Raw genomic sequence first — 19,628 nt, forward strand, 5'->3', positions numbered from 1 at the left:
TACATCACTATTATAAGAATATAACAACTGTCAGAAAACCAGAGTATCCAGTCCATGAAAAAAGTCTATATAAATGTATGCCTCTTTTCAAACATGAAGCTTATGACGTGATCTTGTCTTTTTACAGGGGAAGCGCACAATTCAATTCAACTTGCACCAGAGTTAGCCAATAATCTTCATCTAATTACATTTTCTAATACTACAGAATATGTAAAAAATAAATCCATGTGGACATTAACCTTCACAAGACATCACACGGCCTATTTAAAAAATCATGAATATGAACACACACCACTCAAAGGCTTTATATGTGCTTTTTCACACTTAAATATAATATAAATCAAGTATATCCTCTGAAAATAACTCTGTGAGTCAAGACTGTCTACAATGGGTGTAACACCCGAGTCCCACTGTCTGTGATGTTTTCAGAGTCCTATCTTCAGTTTGTTTACATCGCCGGGACAGCCGGCTGACTCCTCCCCTCGTGTATAAAAGTTGTTTAATTGAGGGACTAGAGAAAAGAAGAATAACATACTGTACTCACTGCTTAACTGTGTTTCTAGATCACGCTCATTTCAGGTAAATTTACATGCAGTGTGAAGATACGAGCATCATAAAGATCGCTAGCATTAGCATGCTAACACAACAATGCAGCGTGAGTTGTTTTGGTTTCATGCTGGTGCCCAAGGGCGACATCTGCTGGATCGCATTGCATATAAAGCCTTTAAAACAGCACCATAAAAGTAGATCAGCATGATAAACAGTATCTATGAGGCAATCATTGGTGATTACAATTTTGTTTTTAATGGTTAAACCTGAATAAAAAATCATAATGAGCACCAGGTCCATTACAAAGCTGAAAATGTAACTTTGAAAGTTAAACATCTCGTCTCTTTACTAATCTCTGGTGCCCTCTAGCTGACTCCTGTTTCATGAAAGCTTGTTGATTTGTTTTCACATCACTTTCATTTCAGCATAAATCTTACTTAACAAGTACAGTTGTATTTTTAATTGTATTTCCACAATAATGGGTAAGATATGCATATTTTAAATCAAACTTTTTTTATTTACTTATGGAAGGCACCTCGCAACCTGTCTAAGTGCCCCCCAGGGGGTCCCGACCCCTACTTTGGGAACCACTACAGCCTATAGCTATAGTCTTGAAATGCTTGGGAATGTATTGCTCTTTGGGAACAAGTATGTTTTATTTATTTAACAAGTGTGGTCGTGTAAAACCATTTTAACTATCACCACAGATCCAAACAATATCCTAAACTCGCACAATAAGAGTTGAAAGACTTGACGCGATAGTGATATTTCCCGGCAGCACTTGAATGCAACATTAAAAGGGAGTTCCAGAACAGATGCCATCAACACATCAGGTGTGATCGTCATTATTTACAGTCCATGGTGTTATCATGGTGCAGCTGATCTGGTGGGGAGACGGCTCCAGTGGACAGTTCGGTGCTCAGACTGCCCTCAGCCCGGTTTCCTGGTCTGTCCCCAGGGGCATCACCGACATCTGCTGCGGAGAAAAGCAAACTTTATTCCTCACCAAGGATGGATGGGTTTTATCATGTGGTCTCAAACCCCAGGGACGAGTTGGACGAAAGAAACGTAAACATGCCGATACTCCAGGTAAAGTTTAAAATACTTCTTAGTAGACAGAACACCGCTATGCAGCAGGAAAAGTAATTCAAAACTATTTATTTTCTTTTTTTGGAGTAGGGTATAGTAGGCTATTCGGCTACAAGTTTAGTATTAGACACATAATGACGGAGACGTAGTCTACTTTATTTATTTACAAAAGTTTTTTTTTATTTTAGAGTATTTTGAATGAATTGTTGTTGGTCTAACTTCTAAGTGTTGTGCTTTTTTAATAATTAGTGAGAATAAATTCGAATGAGAAATAAGTTGCTTTAAATTAGTTGTATGGATGAACAGTCATACATCATCACTGCAAACCTTTTACCTATAGGTTTATTAACTGAGTCAAGTTTCATTTTCGTTTCCCCTTCGTCATCTGAGGTATCGAAAGTTACTGCACTTCAGCATGTGCTGAGTTCAAGTGCAAGTGGGAAAGTCGGAAAATTTAATTGAGGCACTCTATACATGTTTTGCTTTGATTTGTAACCGGGTTTTTTTATTTTACATTTCAGCAGCGAGTAGGTGAATCCAATAAAGCGATTCTCTAAGTTAAGGTTGATACATGAAAATGTTTTATATGAGTGGATAAAATCCTAAATTTGTCTTTACAGTGCTATAGCCTACATTGTTTTTCTTTTTACATTGGATAATTGGACTTTTTAAATGTAACCCCCAAAGCCAAATCTTTATACAGCAGGTCAAGGTGAAACTCTATTTCCCACTGTTATTTAAATTATTTAAGTTAAATGGATAAAAATGTATCATAATGACTGATTTTGGGAAAGTTGAGGAGTACTGAAAGTCAATTTTGTTCAGAAAGTGAGGAAAATGAACTAGTTATTTGACACAACTATCATTAAGCACACGACAGGTAAAACCATAAACTGTAGCCTAAATCTAAATATTAATGGACGAGGTCTGAGTGACGTCAGCCATCTGTTACTGCAGGGCGCTCTGGAGGCTCATCTGCAGCAGCTGCATGATGGAAATCCTGTCTCACCCTAACTTTCAGTCACCCTAACAACAGACTGACGAACCCCTGTACAGTATGTGCCCATGATGACAATAACTAATCAGATCTAATTTTTTTTGTACCAGGCTGTAAACATGTTAATGTATCATTTCTGCTGTTAAAAAGTATTTTTTGCCAGTTGTGTGTATGTGTCTTCTGGCGTTCCTGTAACCAGCCACAAGCGCCGCACACTGCAGGATTTTGCACTTCTGCAATGGCTTCCTTTTTCAAGACTGGTACAGAACTGGCGTCTTGGTACAAACACTTGATGCCTAATTTAGATTTGTGTTTAAGACAAATAGGGCTGCTCAGTGTAGCATCGTTTTAAAGCTGTTCACACATCAAAACATTTCAAACATTTGTGTTTGTTTTTCTCTCTGTCATCCTGATTCAGGTCGTGTGGAGGGTCTGGGTAATGTGGTGTCTTTGGCTTGTGGTCGGGATCACTGTCTGGCTTTGAGTGAATCTGGACACGTGTTCTCCTTGGGAGACAGACAGCTTGGCATGTTACCCAATCAGCAGAGACCAAGGCATGATCTCAGTCGATATGTCGAATGCATAAACACTTTTACCGAAAAGCCTCAGGAAGCCTTTTATTTTATATTTGACTTATTCTGTCTTATCAACATGCAGCCGGGTACCCACACCATTCCCAGTAACAGTGATCCAAGTGGCTTGTGGAGATGTCCACTCTTTGGCACTGACTAAAGGTAAGAAATTGAACATAAACATTTGTGTGGTTTTATAGTGGTGGCTCTAGTTTAACACCTTGTAATGTGTGATCTTTTGTTTTATAGCTTTGACTTGATTTTGTGTCAAATTGTTAAATCCAATTCACATGTTTCTCCATCTGCTTTTATAAGTTACCATATCTTAATCTTACGATCTGAAGTTATTTGTATTTCCTCCACTATTTCCAACTTCACAGGAGGAGATGTCTTGTCATGGGGTCTTAACAGCCATGGTCAGCTGGGCCTGGGGAAGGACATGTCACTGAAGGACAAACCCGTCTTGGTGAGAGCTCTGACCGGTGTAGCGGTGACCCAGGTTTCAGCCGGAGCGACCCACTCCTTCTTCCTCACACTGCCCGGCCTGGTGTACTGCTGTGGGGCCAACGAGTCAGGCCAGCTGGGACTCGACAGGGTGGATGAGAAGGGTACCAATAATCTTCCTTCACTTGGTTACAGACACACTTGTTTAGGATTATTCCTAAAGGTGGAGCACATTGACTATGATCAGACTATTTCTACACGTGTCAGTCAGCACCACCTACAGGCAGAGACAGTCACAGATTTTACTCTAATACCAGCTGGCTGCTGTGGTCTCTTCTACAAGTAGCTGTTTGTTGTGTTTGTTTTTTGTATGTGTTTCATTGAACATTTAGTAAGGATCAATAGTATCAGGATTATATTACTGTGTCAACAATAACACAGCTTTCTCCACTCCTGAGTTACAGTTATATTCAGAGTGATCTTAAATATACCCAGAACTATTTTTATGTTTTTTTTAAATGGGCTTTTTATGCCTTTATTTGAGAGACAGGACAGTGGATATAGAGTCAGATATCGTGCAGCGAGAGAGAGAGGAATGACATGCGGGAAGGATTTGCTACATCTAATTAAAGTGTGACCGATGCAATTTGTATAGGACTTGTTCTAGCCATGGGTAATTTGCCTTCCTTGTCCCTGGTTAGTCAGTTTTTGCTGCACCTGGGTCTCTGGTGTCTGCAGCTCGTTCTTGCGAGACTTGTTTTTTCTTCCTGCACATAGACTCTCAGACTTTCACCGCTTTATTCTTGTTGTTAAACTCGAGCAGGGAAAAGTAAATGTCGGTATTTCTGAGACTTAAAGCTCTCTGCTGAATGATCACCTGCCTTTTGTTTACAGCCTGTTCTTTCTCCCAGGATGCCACTGTGCTGACCTTAGAGTAACCTCGCCTGCTTGTTGTCGGCTGTTTCACAAAGTAACGAGGCTAATTTGCAGTCCTTGTTCCTGGTCAGGCTTTTAAGAAACGACACGTGATACAATGCTGTAAAATAGACATGAAAACTGACTATTTCACACCGGACGGGAAACTGTTGTTTAGGTTATTTTTCTAATGATCTTTTGACTTAGTGACGTGTGAATAATAATGTTTCCACCAGAGGCACATCAAACATTCTTTCCATCTCGTGTTAAATGTCGTCATCACAGGCAAGTTCAACATCTGTGTGGCTCCTGCCCTCAGGCCTCTGGATGCGTCTTTTATCAGCTGTGGAGAGGCGCACTCTGCAGTGTTAACAAAGGTACAAACCTCACTCCACGCCTCACTCAGATATGCTGTACATGTTCAAAGTTATCACATTGTAAAGATAACTACAATGTAAGGTTTTCTTTTCTAGGACGGTAGAGTTTTCACCTTTGGAGAAGGAAGCAACGGTCAGCTCGGTCACAACTCCACTGACAATGAAAAGGCTCCTAGATTGGTTGACGGTCTGGATGGATCTGCCGCACAGATTTCATGTGGCAGGTAAAAAGAAATGAGGAGGATGAATCACTGAAACCGTTTGATTTAAAGGAGTCTTTGTAATTAAAAGGTGTTTCAGAGTTTGCCATGTCTAACTTAAGACGTTGAATTTGACATTAAAGTATGTGAGATTGACCATTAATTACTGAATAACCTTTCCTGTTCCTGTCGTCCAGACGTCACACCCTGGTGTTGGGCTCCTCTGGCCGACTGTGGGCTTTTGGTCATGGGGCAAAGGGTCAAATTGGGACTGGAGGAACAGGTGATTGTCTGACGCCCACTCAAGTACAACTTCCATGGACCAGTGACAATGGAGCCGCCAAACCCGAAGGTATGAATGTATTTATAGATCAATGCACTCTGCGGTGATTTTATAGGAGGAAAGTGATGGAATTTATCAGCATTGTAGAGATGAATTCAATAATAAAGCAGAGCACTTCCTACTGCTCCTCTGAGGTGGCTGCCAAAGATGATTAGATTATAGTTTTCATAAAAAGAGGGTCTTGAATCTTGCAAACTTCCCCAGAAATGTGCATCAGCTGGGAGTAAAATCTGTGAAAAAACAGTGGTATCAAATAATTTACCATGTTGTGGTATGAGGCGTAGACGGCTGGCAGATTTACATAACGTCTCTTTAATAATCTGTAATAGTCTTTTTCTTTATTTCACTTTCATCTGAATCTGCAGACTTGAAAATATCGACTGGTTGGAACACAAACTTTGCTTTCTCGTCACCCACGCAGGTAATATGTTCAACTATCAGAACATCTGTTGTTTTTTTCAGATAATGCACATTTTGTGTTAAAAATGATTTATCTCTTACGTTTCCTTGTAAACAAAGCTGATGATGATTTGATTGCTGTAAGAATATATCATCTGTCTGTATTTCAGAGCTCGGACAGAGGACAGATAACAGGAAGGCTTGATGAGACAAAACTGAAACAATGGCTGTCTGCGATACCGGAGAACGCCGAGGCAAAGAGGTCTTTATCCAGAATGTTATCTTGTTTGTACAACTACCGGTTACTCGTTATTACTATCAAACTGCATTGAGAAAGTCAATTCAGCGTTACTTTATTTGAGTCAGTCTTCATATTAATGAATACATTATTTAAGGGATACTTCACCCGTTTAAACATGAATAGGTTATACATGTTGTAGAAATATTCCCACTGAAGCTTGGGCTTTATTTACAGACATATTTACTACAACACATACGGCCGTTTCCTCAACTTAGTCAGAGATTTCTTCCAGAAGGAATCAGCATCTTGGAAATTCCTGGCAGAAAACAGACTCTGTGTCTGTGTCCATAGGCAAACAGTGAGAGCACCAATACTACCAGCCTTCAAAATCCCCTTCATCCATATCAGTTTGAAGTTGACGCATTATAGGTCCAACCCACTGTTCTGTGATTGGTCTGTAGCTTTAGTGATTGAAAATATGAGGAACTAGCGTTGTAGTTCACACCGCTAACCGCAACATCTTCCAGTGACGCACAAATTGTCATTTTGCGTCACTTGAAGCTCCTTTTCAGACTCAGAAATACAAAGATTTCTCATCTCAGGGGAAAATGAGGACGGGATGCACGACCATTCAAAAATACTACCAGGTTTCTAATGATACAAAGATTAATGCAAATGGGTGAAGTATCCCTTTAGTGTTGCTTTGACAACTCGCACATTTCAAATAACACTTGAGTCATTTTCAATATGTACGTATTTCACCGATTAGATCTCTGAAGGCCACAGACACAACAGCATGACGTCAACATCAAACTTGTCTATCAGTCTATAATCCAGCCTACACCTGGGGATGCAGGCCGTGTTTTAATTTAAGCCTTGTCTGTTTGGAGTGTCTCCTCCTTGGTCTGCAGAGCTAACGTGAGCTGCTCCTGGGTATCTGCGGGTGTCGGCTCTCTGACAGAAAGTTTAGTAGAAGCGTGTTGTTGAGCTCGGTGCTTCGTTCTTTTGAGATAAGTTAACCTTCCTGCACACAGACTTTTTCTGAGACAGAGCACTCACGGCTGAACGATCACCTGTGTTTGTTCACTACGCGCAACGTTCTTTCTGGATGCTACTGTGCTGACGTTAGAGTAACCTCGCCCGCTTGTTGTCGGCTGAAGTAACGAAGACATAAAGTAACCAGTAACGTGGGCTTTTAAATGTCAGTCATTGTAACAGCGTTATTGAATCTGGAAAGTAACTAATTCATTTATGAAAAACGACTCTGGTGTGTACCTAAGGTATCTCTTTCTTTCTTCAACAGAGAAATATGTTCAATGTTTTCTACAAGTTCCAGTCTTGTTGCAAGTTTCACAAAGACAAAGTGAGTCGATTATCAGCTGCAGCGGTTTGTGATGTAATGTACCAAATCAGTTCTGATGTTCAGAAAGAAAACTTATAACTTAGTAAATATGTAACCTAAATATCGTTAACTCTTACCATTTTAACTTTGTTTTAATACTTTGCTCTTTGTCTCAGTAGGTCTCCAAAAACAGCAGGTGCCCTGACTGTGGACCTTGAGGCAGCCAGCAGAGTCTTCGACCAGCTGCTGGCAGTACCATGGATCAAACAAACAGTTAAGGACATAGATTGTTTTTCATCGAGAGACATAGGGTTCACTCACACTAGGCAATCTGTACTGTGCCAAAGCAAATTTAACACCTAAAGTCTGGTTCGTTTGACTAGTGTGACTGCTCAGTACTTGTCCTTGGCACTATTGGAAGAGGTGTGCTTCAGCACTGTTCACAAGCACAAGCACAGGTACACAATATGAACATGAAGTAATCGATCCCTGCCTCCATTATCGAGAAATCCAGGAGTGTTATGGCTGTATCTGACTAAAATGACTCAAAATTAGCCACAAAATGCAGTCTGTGTTGTTCTCCTCTGAGGATGCAGACTCAACCACGCTACCTTATTTTTTTCAGTCTGCCTGTCTTGTAAACTAAGCACGCTTCATGGTCACATTAAGCCATATACTTTATGTGTTGTATTACAATGATATGTACAAGAGGTAGGAGCAGTGAGAGGGTCACACTAGCAAAGGTGTCCCGTACCGCGCTGAAGCACGATTTCCCCCCCTCCCCATTCCCCTGCTGGCCTGCACTCACACTGCTCCAGGACTAACTGGGCCTGAGCACAGTTACCTCTTGTACATAATGTAGGAATACAACACATGCATACGTCATCATGAAGCATGCTTAGTTTACAAGGCAGGCAGACTCAGAATGTTTTTGTTTTTTTTAAAAGGGACGCACAGTCAAGTCTGCGTCCCCACATCAGACAACAACACAGAGAACATGACAGATACTTAATTGATTTTGTTTGTTTTGAGTAATTTTTGCCAGAACACTCCAGAATTCTCCATATTGAAAGCTGTCCATGTTGTGTACCCATTGTTGATTGTGCTCGCGCATGAACTGTACCGAGCTGAAGCACACCTTTTTCAAGCATGCCAGGGCCAAGGAACTGTACTGTGCTTGAGCACAGATCAGAGCACTCACACTAGTCAAACGATCTGGACTTTAGGGTGAAGCATGCTTAGGCACGGTACAGATTGCCTAGTGTGAGTGCACCCTGAGTGTAGTCCAACGGGGGAATGGGGAGGGGGCGGGCAATCGTGCTTCAGGTACCGGGCAACTTGGCCTAGTGTGAGTGCACCCATAATCAGCAGTCTCGATTCTCTTTCAGATTCAGAGGACCTCATTGTTCAACCAATTTACCCAATCGTATTAGAAACAGCACCAGCCTCAACTTATTTAAAAAACAAACCATTTATTTACTGCTTGGCCAATTAACCAATGCGCCATCATAATCATTCTCTGCCATAAGAGCTTATTTTCCTTTTTCCCCTCTTCTTTAATTTGTCTCTTGTTTTGCTTTCTTTTACACCTTATTGAGTATGTGTTCTTGTTAGCTTTATTGTTTTTGCTTGGACTACATTAATAAGATGTCTCTGTGTTACTCGACAAGCCCTTCTGGGTTTATTTGGCTCCTCCAGCACATTTCTTTCAAAATGTATATTTTGTTAATTAACTAATCATATAATAACAATTGTTTGTTTGTTTGTTTTGTTTTGCTTTGCATTTTAAGTGCAATAAAATGAATAAATAAATAATTTAAAAAATAATAATCAGTCGTGACTTGAAAGGCTCTGAGATTAAAGAAAGGCAGTAGCCACAGGTTTATCCCTTTGCAAACACCTATGCTGTTCAAACATTGTCAGGTTATCTAATAATGCTCATTTCTTTTCAGGTAACACTAAACAACCTGGTTGAATTACTTCGGGCTTCAAAAAATGACATCCAATCTTTGGAGATCTTGATGGTTCTGCTGACATGCCCTCTACTCCAAGAGGGCCTTGCTGTCTTTGACATCGTGCTGCCTTTGGCCCAACTTATCGCAGATCTGAGTTTGAAGAATCGCAAAACACTAAGTAAATAAGTTTTGTACTTTTATTGTCACGGGTTTGCTCAGATGTGTAATGAATCATGAGCTTACTGTCAAGAGTTTAAAAAAAACAGAAAGTTACAAACTCAATGTTAAATACAGCCATGAAAAAGAAAAGATTGAATATTTTAACTGTGATGTAAAGTTTATATGTCCCTCCATGTGCTTAGTATTTCTAACACATCCTATTACACAACACTTTAAAAAAATATACTACATACTTATAATAAATCACGAGTTGTTAAAACTGATGTTTCCTTCTAAATAACTTTAAAAAGCGTGAAAATTGGACTTGATGTTCTCTTATTAAATACAGTGACGGTGTTATTTTGTTTTTGCAGAGAGCTGGTGGTCTTCCCTGACTCGGACCATGATTACGAAGCACATCTTGGTGTTTAAAAACGCCCTGAACTTCTTCGCAATCTTGCACAAAATCTTCATTTTGTTACCTCATGGAGTCAGTGTCCTGCTGGGTGCCCTCAAGCTGCTCTACACAGTCAGTGTTGTGTTTTAGTGTCAATTTTTTAATTTGGTATCAACTGCAACTGAAAATAAATTATCTATATAAAGTAAGTAAGGGGTGTCATAGAATTAAACCTCTTACCCTCACTGGATTAGAAAAGGGGCTGAAAAAATAAGCAATGAGATTACTTTTTGAATTTGCAATTTTTTCATGTCTGACTTTTTATATATTTTCTCTGAGAGCTTTGAGTTAGCAAAAAGCTAGAAAAGCTCAAGTCCATTTTACCATGTAGCGCGGGGGCGTCAAACATACGGCCCAGGGGCTGATTCTGGCCCAACAGCAGGTTTCATTTGGCCTACGAGACATTTTTGAAATGTTTTTTTTTTCCTTAAAATAAATATTTTCACCGATTTGTAAATAAACTATGTATAGCAACATAAAAGGGTAATATGCTGATACAAACTGGGCGGAAAAAAAACACCCCTCTCCGCCGTGTGTAACGTCTCCTCACATCCAGAGTGGGTGTACGTTCCGGACTCTGACGTTGAGCTCTGGCATCTGCCGACTCATGTTATCTCCGGTTATTGTAAAAACAGTAATGTAAAATTAATAATAACTGATTTGATTTACAGATGGTTCGTTTATAGGTCACCCAGAAGTGTTGTGCTGATCACGTGAAAGTTTCAGCGTATATCACTTCTAAATGCAGTAGCCTGCTGCGCCTGTATCACCAGCTCTCTTCAGACTGTAAAAATGTCATTATAACTGAACATTTCATTCTTATCCGAAAGCGATATCACGCACAGGCTGGAAACATTTTATCATTTTATAATGCTTGGCAGTGAAATACCTGAAGATGACTGAGTTTGCATCAAAGACACTCTGTGAAAGATTTTATCTGTGATGAATCTTAACGTGTGCAAACTGTGCTGTGGCCTGACAGACACACATCTGCAGTCTCTCTCTCAATATAAAACATATATATTGTTGTTTTCTTCTGTATTGTGGTACATTTCATTATTTCATTGTGCAAACATGCAGTTTGCAATGACAGATTTTGCGTTTTAAATCTGATTCCTGTTTTCTTATATATTAATCTTTAGTGAATGCTTAAAAAAAAAAAAAAAATAAATAAATAAATAAATCACATTTGAAATAGATCTTTCTCATATTATGCAAGGATAGCATAATGATTAATGCCTGACCTGTTTTGCTACTGTTAACATACAGTTCTCTGTTCAAGTAGTTTATTTTGATTTAAAAAATAATAATACAGCAGCCTATATATCCATGTGTTGAGTTATAGTGATGTGAATCCGGCCCTCGACCCAATATGAGCTCCCCTGTAGCGTCTTCAGTTGTTGATATGGTTGTCTTTTTTTTTTTTTTTTTTTTTTTTTACAGGCAAACAAAGATTTGTTCCCTCTGGTTCAGAAGGTGGAGGTCTTTGACAGCTGTGCCAACATCTTGAAGGTACAGAATGTATTATGGATAGACTAACAATTATCCTGCAGGTATACATTAATGCTACAGCATTTATCTTAAAACATATTTTAACTGTTTAATGTTTAAATATTTTAGTCTGGCAAATTCCTGCTCACATTGAGACGCACTCACCTAGTGGAGGACACCTTCCAAGAACTCGCTGCAGCCGGCCACTGCGCCTTCCGCAGGGGGCTTGTGGTAAATGATGAAACAAAAGTTTGTGTTATGATTTAAATGAAGGACTGGATCCAAGAGCAACACAATAAACACAGGAGCTGGTTTATGGTCCAAAAAAAACAGAGCAGTAATGGTGGATAATCCAGAGGTTGTGGCAGGCGGGCGGACAAAAACACTCAGGCAGGAGAAGAAAAAAAAACAGAAAGAAAAACTTGAATTGTTAATTTAAGGGACAGACTCTAGCTACCCCTCAGGGTGAGTAGACAATGTGTCAAAGAATGGAGGACAGGCCATGGTTTAAACACTGCAGGCTTGATTATAGATGGGATGCAGGTGTGCAGTAAGGAGGAGGAGGTGGAGAGGCTTGACAAGGTAACGGGAAGGCAGGACTGGAGAGCCTGCCACACAGGCAGACAGACAGACAGACAGGCAGACAGGCAGACAGACAGGCAGACAGACAGACAGGCAGGCAGGCAGGTAGGCAGACAGACAGGCAGACAGACAGACAGACAGGGAGGAACAGACAGGGAGGAACAGACAGTAACAAGGGGGATCTGGAAAAACAGGAAAAGCTGAGGTTGCGCTCAAGGCCATAACACGTTGCAAGCTAAATTGTTCTAAAGACTTTAGGAAATGTATGTTTGAATGTAACTTTCCTAGAAATATACAAATTAGAAAGGTTTTTGTGAATAATTACTAAAAGCTCCTTTGAGGAAATTTAGTTCAGTCTCCACTTTGGACGCCCAAAAAGCGGTATGTCTCTCTCTTCTGCTCTTGTCCTGTACATGTGTAATTTATGTTTTCAGACCAAAGAATGATCTCATCCAGCTTTCATGGAGGTTTATTTATCAACCCTGATAGTCATTCAGTTGGTTCAAAATGAACTTGGTTAGGGTCTTTTAAAATATACGGTTTGTTCCCTCCTAGGTGCAGTTTAAGGATCAAAGTGAGTTTATGCTTGTCAACAATAAGGACCTCTTCCTGCACGTGTTCGATGAGCTGATCGCTCCCGAGTCTGAAATGTTCAATTACAATGAGAGCAAGACTCTGCTCTGGTTCCCTTCCAAGGTAAAACCAGGTGTTACATTTTTGCTTTTACTGAATGATCCCATTTGTAGCTGACCAGTACATTTAAAGTATTTCTGACTTTAATATACAATTCTGCAAATTACTGCACATGAAAGTGAGAATTAAAAATGATCAAGTAAAACTCTACCTTTAACTGATGACTGACGCCCCATCGAACAGTTTTGCTCCGCTCTGAAACTATGCTGTAAGGGTTTACGTCCTGTTTTCATTTAAAACCTGGAAGCTGCTTGATTTATTCAAAATCCTTGTCTTGTCTTCAATCAAAAAGCCAAAAGTGGATGAGAAGACTTACTTCCTCTTTGGCGTTCTGTGTGGACTGGCTCTCTTCAACAAGAACATCATCCACCTGCCTTTCCCCCTGGTTCTCTTCAAGAAGCTGCTTTGCTTCCAACCCTCGTTGGATGACCTGAAGGAGTTTGACCCTGGGATGGGAGAGTAAGATTCAAAATCATGCTGCAGAGCTTTATTGTTTATGTTTTTACCTACCACTGTAAAGAGAACAGTTACATATTCTTTTCGCTGTGTCATGCAGTTTTAAGTTATTTTATTTTGTTATTGTGTCTTCAGGTCTTTTCGTTGCATGCTTGAGGACTACACCCCTGATGAAGTGGAAAGCCTATACATCACCTTTAATGTAGGTTTATTATGTCACAGAACAGACGGTTAGTTTTTATTCCATATTATCACCCAATGTTTTACCTGGACTTTACCCAGTTTTGATCATATACAGGATATGGTGTTTACATGCACACAGAGAAACCAGGTTATTCGAGCGGCTTTAGCTCAGTTTGTGGGGAACTGGGTTGGGAACCAGAGGGTCACTGGATCAAATCCCGGTGCGGATCAAGTTGTGCTGAGGTAACCCTTGAGCAAGACACCAAACCCCCAACTGCTTGAGTGCTCTTTCATGTGCAGCCCCCCCCCCACTCTGACATCTCTCCATTAGTGCATGTCCAGAGGATCCTATTCGTGCATGTGTGTGTGCAGCATGTCTCAATGACAGTGTAAAAGAAATGCCCCCTTGTGAGATTAATAAAGGATATCTTCTTCATATCCCTGTATACATGATTAATACTAGCATACCAGTTTTTGATTACTGTGCAGTAGCCTGTGATGTTTATTTTTTAAAACATGAAATGCAGCAATTTTGAAATCTGAGACAGATTAGACCACCTTGTGGGCTTGGCACTATTAAGTCCAACATTGTGTTGCAGATACCAAAAAACAAAACTCAGTTTTTTCGTTGCTCCAGAAGTAAGACGCTCTAGTTGCCACTGCCATGTTTGCCTTGCTGAAAAGTCACTTGGCTGAGGCAGGAGTCAGCTACTGTCAGAATCCAGGATAAGGTGTATGCCCAAGTATCCCGTTTTCCTTCTGAGCTCTCCAGGTAGCAAAATGAGGATTCTGAAAATCAGGAAATTATGTTAAAGACAAAAACAGGATACTTAAAAGGATAAGTCACCCGTTGAATCTGTATTGACATTGGGTCATATATGTAGTAGAAATGTGAAATACACTTTGAAGTTGATGCCTTCTTGGCTGAGAAAAGGCAGAAAGTGTCTTTTTGGCTTATGTGGATGAAAGACACCAAATCCCAGAATGCACAGCACCACAGGCCACTCCCCCTAAGGTCCTCGATTTCAGAATCCGAAATACTTTATTAATCCTAGAGGGAAATTCAATCGTTACAGTTTCTCCAAAATATACAGTATAGCAGTAGAAATATAGAAATAAAAACATTTACAGAAATATTTACTTCAACACATGAGACCGTTTCCTCAACTGATTCAGATATTTCTTCCAGAATTGATCTTGTAAATTCCTGGCAGAAAACAGACTCTCTGTCTGTGTCCACAGGCAAACAGTGAGAGCACCGACACTCCCAGTCCGCCCCAGCTCCTCGTCCTCACCTCCGCCTTAAGGCAGGCCCCGACGGCCAGCGCAAGCTGTCGGCCTGTCGGCAGCAGCCGTTTCACATTTCTATTTATAATTTTTCGCCATTATCAGCTTCCTCCATAGAGCCTGTTAGCATACCTTCCAAGCAATATGGCGGACGTTAAGTTTTGATTCTGGAAGTGAGTTCCCTCCCACTGATCTGTGATTGGTCTGTAGCTTCAGTGGTCGAAAATATGAGGAACTAGCGTTGTAGTTTCACCCCGCTAACCACAACAGCTTCCAGTGACACAATATGATGATATTTGCGTCACTGGAAGCTACTTTTCAGACTCAGCAATACAGAACTTTCCAGTCTCTGGGAAATAAGGGCGGGATGCACGACCATTCAAAAATACTACCAGTTTACTACTGATACCATGCTTAATGCAAATGGGTGAAGTATCCCTTTAAAAAACTTGATCCAAACCATGATATTCAAGTGTATGTAAACACACCCACTGTCAACTATTCCCTGAATGTACTTGAAATACTCCAATCTGACTGTAACTCTTATTCCTTGCAGGTGACATGGGATGGTGAGGAAGTTGAGCTTGATCCGACAGAATCTGAAAAACCTGTCACAGCATCAAACAAGTATGTTTATACAGAACTGCTGTCTATAGATTGTCTACAACACAACCTTTTGAGATGCTTTACTTTACTGATCATTTGTTTGAACAGAAACTGTACTAGTTATGAAAACAAAAAAACCTCCAGCACTTGGTCATAGCAGCTTTTGTGATTTAAATTATTTGCTCTTTTTCCAACTAGAAAAGAATTCGTAAACACCTTTGTTAACTATGCCTTCAACAAATCAGTGGAGAGGGTGTTTGAACAGTTCAAGAGGGGGTTCTTCAAAGTGTGCGATTACGACGTGGTGGACTTCTTCCAACCAAAGGACCTGCGGGCTGTGATGGTGGGCCAAGAAAACTACGACTGGGATGTGTTCAAGCAGGTAGGCTTAAAGACAGCCCTTTAAAGGTCCCATAACATGCAAAATAAACTTCACCATGTTTTTCTAACACTAATCAGTGTCACTAGTCTGCCTACAAACCCCCCAATTATCAGAAAAGTCCATCCTCTCTGTCTTTTGCCTGCTCCACTTTTCAGAAAATGTGTGCTCAAACAGGCTGTTTGGAGATTTTCCCTTCATGACATCACAAAGGGCAGTAACCCCTCCCCCAAGTGGGTGACACTCCCACAGATAATTGTTTGTTCTGTCCTCTGAGACTACATTTCCAATGTAAACAATAGGGCATGTGACAAGAAAGCCCGAATCACCCAAGCCCTTCCAGAGAGGGGGCGTGGTCAGACACAGCTCATTTACATTTAAAGGTACAGACACAGAAACAGCCTGTTCTAAGCAGGGCTGAAATAGAGGGGTTCATAGACATGATCAAATACAGGTTTTGAGGAGCTCTGAGACTTATTAAAACCTGTTGGAAAGAAGTATAATATGTGATCTTTAAAGTCTAAAGAAATTTTGTTTAGATTTATCTTTACTCATTTCACTCTATGTTTTTTTTAAAGAATGTAGTTATGTAAACTTATGTCCAAAGAGACAGAAGTAACATGACTAAACTATATTGAAATGACCAGTTCAGCCATATTAGCTCAGCCCATTAATCTTTTTGTGTTACATTACTGCCAACAGTTTAACGACGAGTAAACGATGTGTTGTCAGATTATCAGAAAGTTGAAGTTGGAGTTTTTTTGTTTTAAAGTAAATGTTTAAATGTTACAGGTTTTTTTAAATTAGTCTTTATGGTGCTTTTTTGGTGGATTTAGTTTCCCATTCTCCTGTGAACAAACCCCAATGTGAAGTAATCACGTCGTAATACTAGATAGTCGCAGATTTGCCCGGAGACCTTCGAGTCGAGCCAATTCTGAGGTTGGTTCCTAACTCACTATATAGGGAGTAAAATCTAGTTGACTATAGTGCACTCATTCAGCAGAGTAAAAAAAACATTTTATACACTACTTTGCTCACTCACCGACAACTAAATTGTGCTGCATAATTCTGGCCGAAGATCAATAATAACAACATGAATTCCAGTGATAACTTATCTCGTTCTGAGTTTATTTTCACAAAACAGGTAAAAAAAATGAAATAAATAAATATAGAATATTAAGTTATCAATGAACGATTTGACATATGGACAAACCAAAACTCGACATAGACTCTGGTGGGTGTCTGTCATCATCATTAGGTCAAACTAAAGTTCCACTGCACTGACTCTACTGACAATCTTTTACTCATTATTAATAAAACAGCTTCTAGATTTCAGTAAACGCCACCATATATGAAATGTTTATGTTTCTGTGTTCTTGGTGGTTGCTCTTCTTGCAGTCGAGTCAAACACCACTTTCCACTCGCAAAATCTTGAACCGCAATGCATTAAAGTATATTACTGGGATAGTGACCATCAGTTGTGTACTACTTTTCACAATGCATTGTGGGATACAATGACTGGACCATACAGGGTACGATTATGCTCAATCAGAATTCGGTCATTGCTGCAAAGTGGTGTGTCCCTTGTTCTTGGGTTTAACCATGTAGTGGCTTATTCCTGTAACTCATACATCAGCTGCCTGTACCTACTATTTTTAAATGTACTCTTACAATGTGATGTGCATTGTGTGTGTCATTGCCCAAGGAGACCACGTGAGGGAGGTAGCGTGCCAGCGCTCATCTCTGTCAATACTCATTTGTTTGTTGTCTCCAGGTCTAAGTCTATTTACCATTATAGTGCACTAAATAGTGAATGAGTTCAGACAGCCTGAATATTTATGTCAGTCCAAATTAGAAGGAAACACTCTACCTCTGCATCGGACTAACATGAACCCTTTGCCGCGATTGTTTAAATTGAGGAACAGTTGCATCTAAAAGGCTCTAGATCACGTCCATGCAATGCTTATGCTCATGCATGAGCAACCATAATGGGCTTTCACACTTGCAGAAAAGTCCTGAAATTTCTTCACTCAGACTTCACCCGGAGTTTCTCCTGCCAGACCCCTAGTATTGTTTTCTGTCCGAGAGGGGTGATGTGAGAATGGAGCAGGATATTCTCAGGAGAATTTAGCTCGAGCCAATGGGAGGGGGAAGTGATGTGATACTGGAGCCAGTGCATTAACTGTCTGCACTCGACAGCAACGATCTCCATGCATTACATCGTCTGTTCATCAGTATGTTGTTCTCCACTCGTTTGTTGACATTGTGATTCTGTTGAACTACACGTAGCATTGATTTAAAGGCAAATATTCTCATCATATAGCGGACACTGGGGCTCCGTCCGCTACTTCCTCGTCTTTTTTTAAAGTCATGTCTTACCTCAGGACCATGGCCCTTTATGAACCTTTTATTCCATTTCTACTTATATTTGTTTATATTTTTTCAAACAGAACACAGTCTATGAAGGAGTCTATCATGCTGAGCATCCAAACATCGTTACCTTCTGGGAGGTGTTTGAGAAACTGACAGCCGAGGATAAGAAGAAATTCCTTTGTAAGTGTTACACGTGACAGTGATTATCATCATTAATTCAAATTGAAGAAGATCAACACGATCTCCTTCTTATTTTTGTTTCAAGTGTTTCTCACCGGCTTCGACCGCCTTCCCTTCCTGGGTATGGAGAGCATCAGGATGAGAGTCGATGTCCTTCCTGATTCCAATGAGACCCATCGGCCAGAGTCGCACACCTGCTATAGTTTGCTACTACTGCCCCTCTACCGGACGAACCCGATCAAGGAGAGGATGCAGACCAAGCTCCTGCAGGCTATTCGTCACAAAGGGGGCTTCGGGAAAAAAGACACTGCGGAATAAAGTTATGAAGGCTTATTTTAAAAGATTGCACATATTTGACAGTTCTTGTTTTTATTTCTTAAACCTGCCAAATGAAACATCTTTATTTTATACTATTTAAAGATACACTAAGTTAAATTAATACTCTAGAGAGGTTTGACACTATCATGTTTTCTTTTGGTTCTTGTCTTGATTTTTAATCTCTTTCAAAACTTTCTGGTTTTACATGTTAAGTTGTTGGAGAATAAGATGTACATAAAGTCACTGCTTCATCTCTGCTTTAGGTCTATTATGTTTGACTCTTTATTATTTCACACATTCTCAGTATGTAGTACTCTTTTTGTTTGTATTATAGGAGTTTCAAACAAGCGCAGATATTTTGCTGGCTAATACTTATTTAATTTACTTTTAATAATTCCAGAGTATTGAGGCCCGAAATACACACATGCACAAACTATGGACATGCATTAATGCAGAGATGCCAGAGGGAGCTGCTCACAGGGAGCCCTCCTGAGCTGTAGGGGGTTCAGTGCCTTGCTCAAGGGCACCTCACAGTACTCAGGACGGGACCTGGCACTTCTTCAGCAACCAGACCAATTTGCATACCGTGATCCAACCCAAGTCCCCACAGACTGAGCTACTGCCACACTCAGTTTAGTCATTATACTCTGCTATTCTTCAAGAATGAAATACAATGTGACTCCTTTTACCAGATTGTGAAATGGAAAATAAAATGAAGATGACTAGAGATGGGATCTTATATCAGTGTCGGGTCCGGTATTGACATAATTTACGTATGGCACATCAGACTGATGGCCTCAATCCACATCACTGATCTTTGAAGACGTTCAGACTGAACTATAAGACGTGTACACAAGTTGTCTCCATGACGACGTTCAGACAAGATGGAACAGCTCCTTCTATATGATCAAAAGTGCAATTCTTACAATTCAGTTTAAAAGCTTTACTTTGAAAACCTGACAGTTGTTGCTGCTTCCTGTTTGTATGTGAAGCCAGCACAATGCAATGCAGGGCTTACTGTTGTGTAACCTCACCAATAAT

General features: G+C 40.2%; 1 protein-coding gene and 1 long non-coding RNA gene across 3 annotated transcripts; one reads left to right on the forward strand and one right to left on the reverse strand.

Annotated features, from left to right (window-relative positions):
- Positions 1-1,052: 1,052 nt before the first annotated feature.
- On the reverse strand, positions 1,053-12,007 carry LOC114921823 (uncharacterized). The gene is made up of 2 exons (XR_010666659.1): positions 11,696-12,007; positions 1,053-1,525 (listed from the first exon to the last, which is right to left on the reverse strand). It is a non-coding gene; the product is annotated as an uncharacterized lncRNA (long non-coding RNA).
- On the forward strand, positions 1,419-18,844 carry LOC110002969 (probable E3 ubiquitin-protein ligase HERC4). Of its 2 annotated transcripts, none has more exons than XM_065956850.1 (22): positions 1,419-1,638; positions 3,054-3,189; positions 3,293-3,369; positions 3,588-3,815; positions 4,852-4,943; positions 5,040-5,167; positions 5,341-5,495; positions 5,852-5,907; positions 6,056-6,147; positions 7,430-7,489; positions 7,645-7,741; positions 9,421-9,601; positions 9,957-10,111; positions 11,483-11,551; positions 11,660-11,761; positions 12,668-12,808; positions 13,098-13,264; positions 13,397-13,463; positions 15,288-15,358; positions 15,536-15,719; positions 18,167-18,269; positions 18,355-18,844. In XM_065956850.1, the coding sequence occupies exons 1-22, from the start codon at positions 1,419-1,421 to the stop codon at positions 18,585-18,587; spliced, it is 2,814 nt and encodes a 937-aa protein (XP_065812922.1). In that variant the 3' UTR covers positions 18,588-18,844. The 2 variants fall into 2 exon arrangements, with proteins under 2 accessions (XP_065812922.1, XP_065812923.1); XM_065956851.1 differs by having other exon boundaries at positions 7,648-7,741.
- The last annotated feature ends 784 nt before the right edge of the window (positions 18,845-19,628 follow it).

The sequence above is a fragment of the Labrus bergylta genome, chromosome 7, assembly GCF_963930695.1.
Source record: "Labrus bergylta chromosome 7, fLabBer1.1, whole genome shotgun sequence".
Lineage (NCBI taxonomy): Eukaryota > Metazoa > Chordata > Actinopteri > Labriformes > Labridae > Labrus > Labrus bergylta.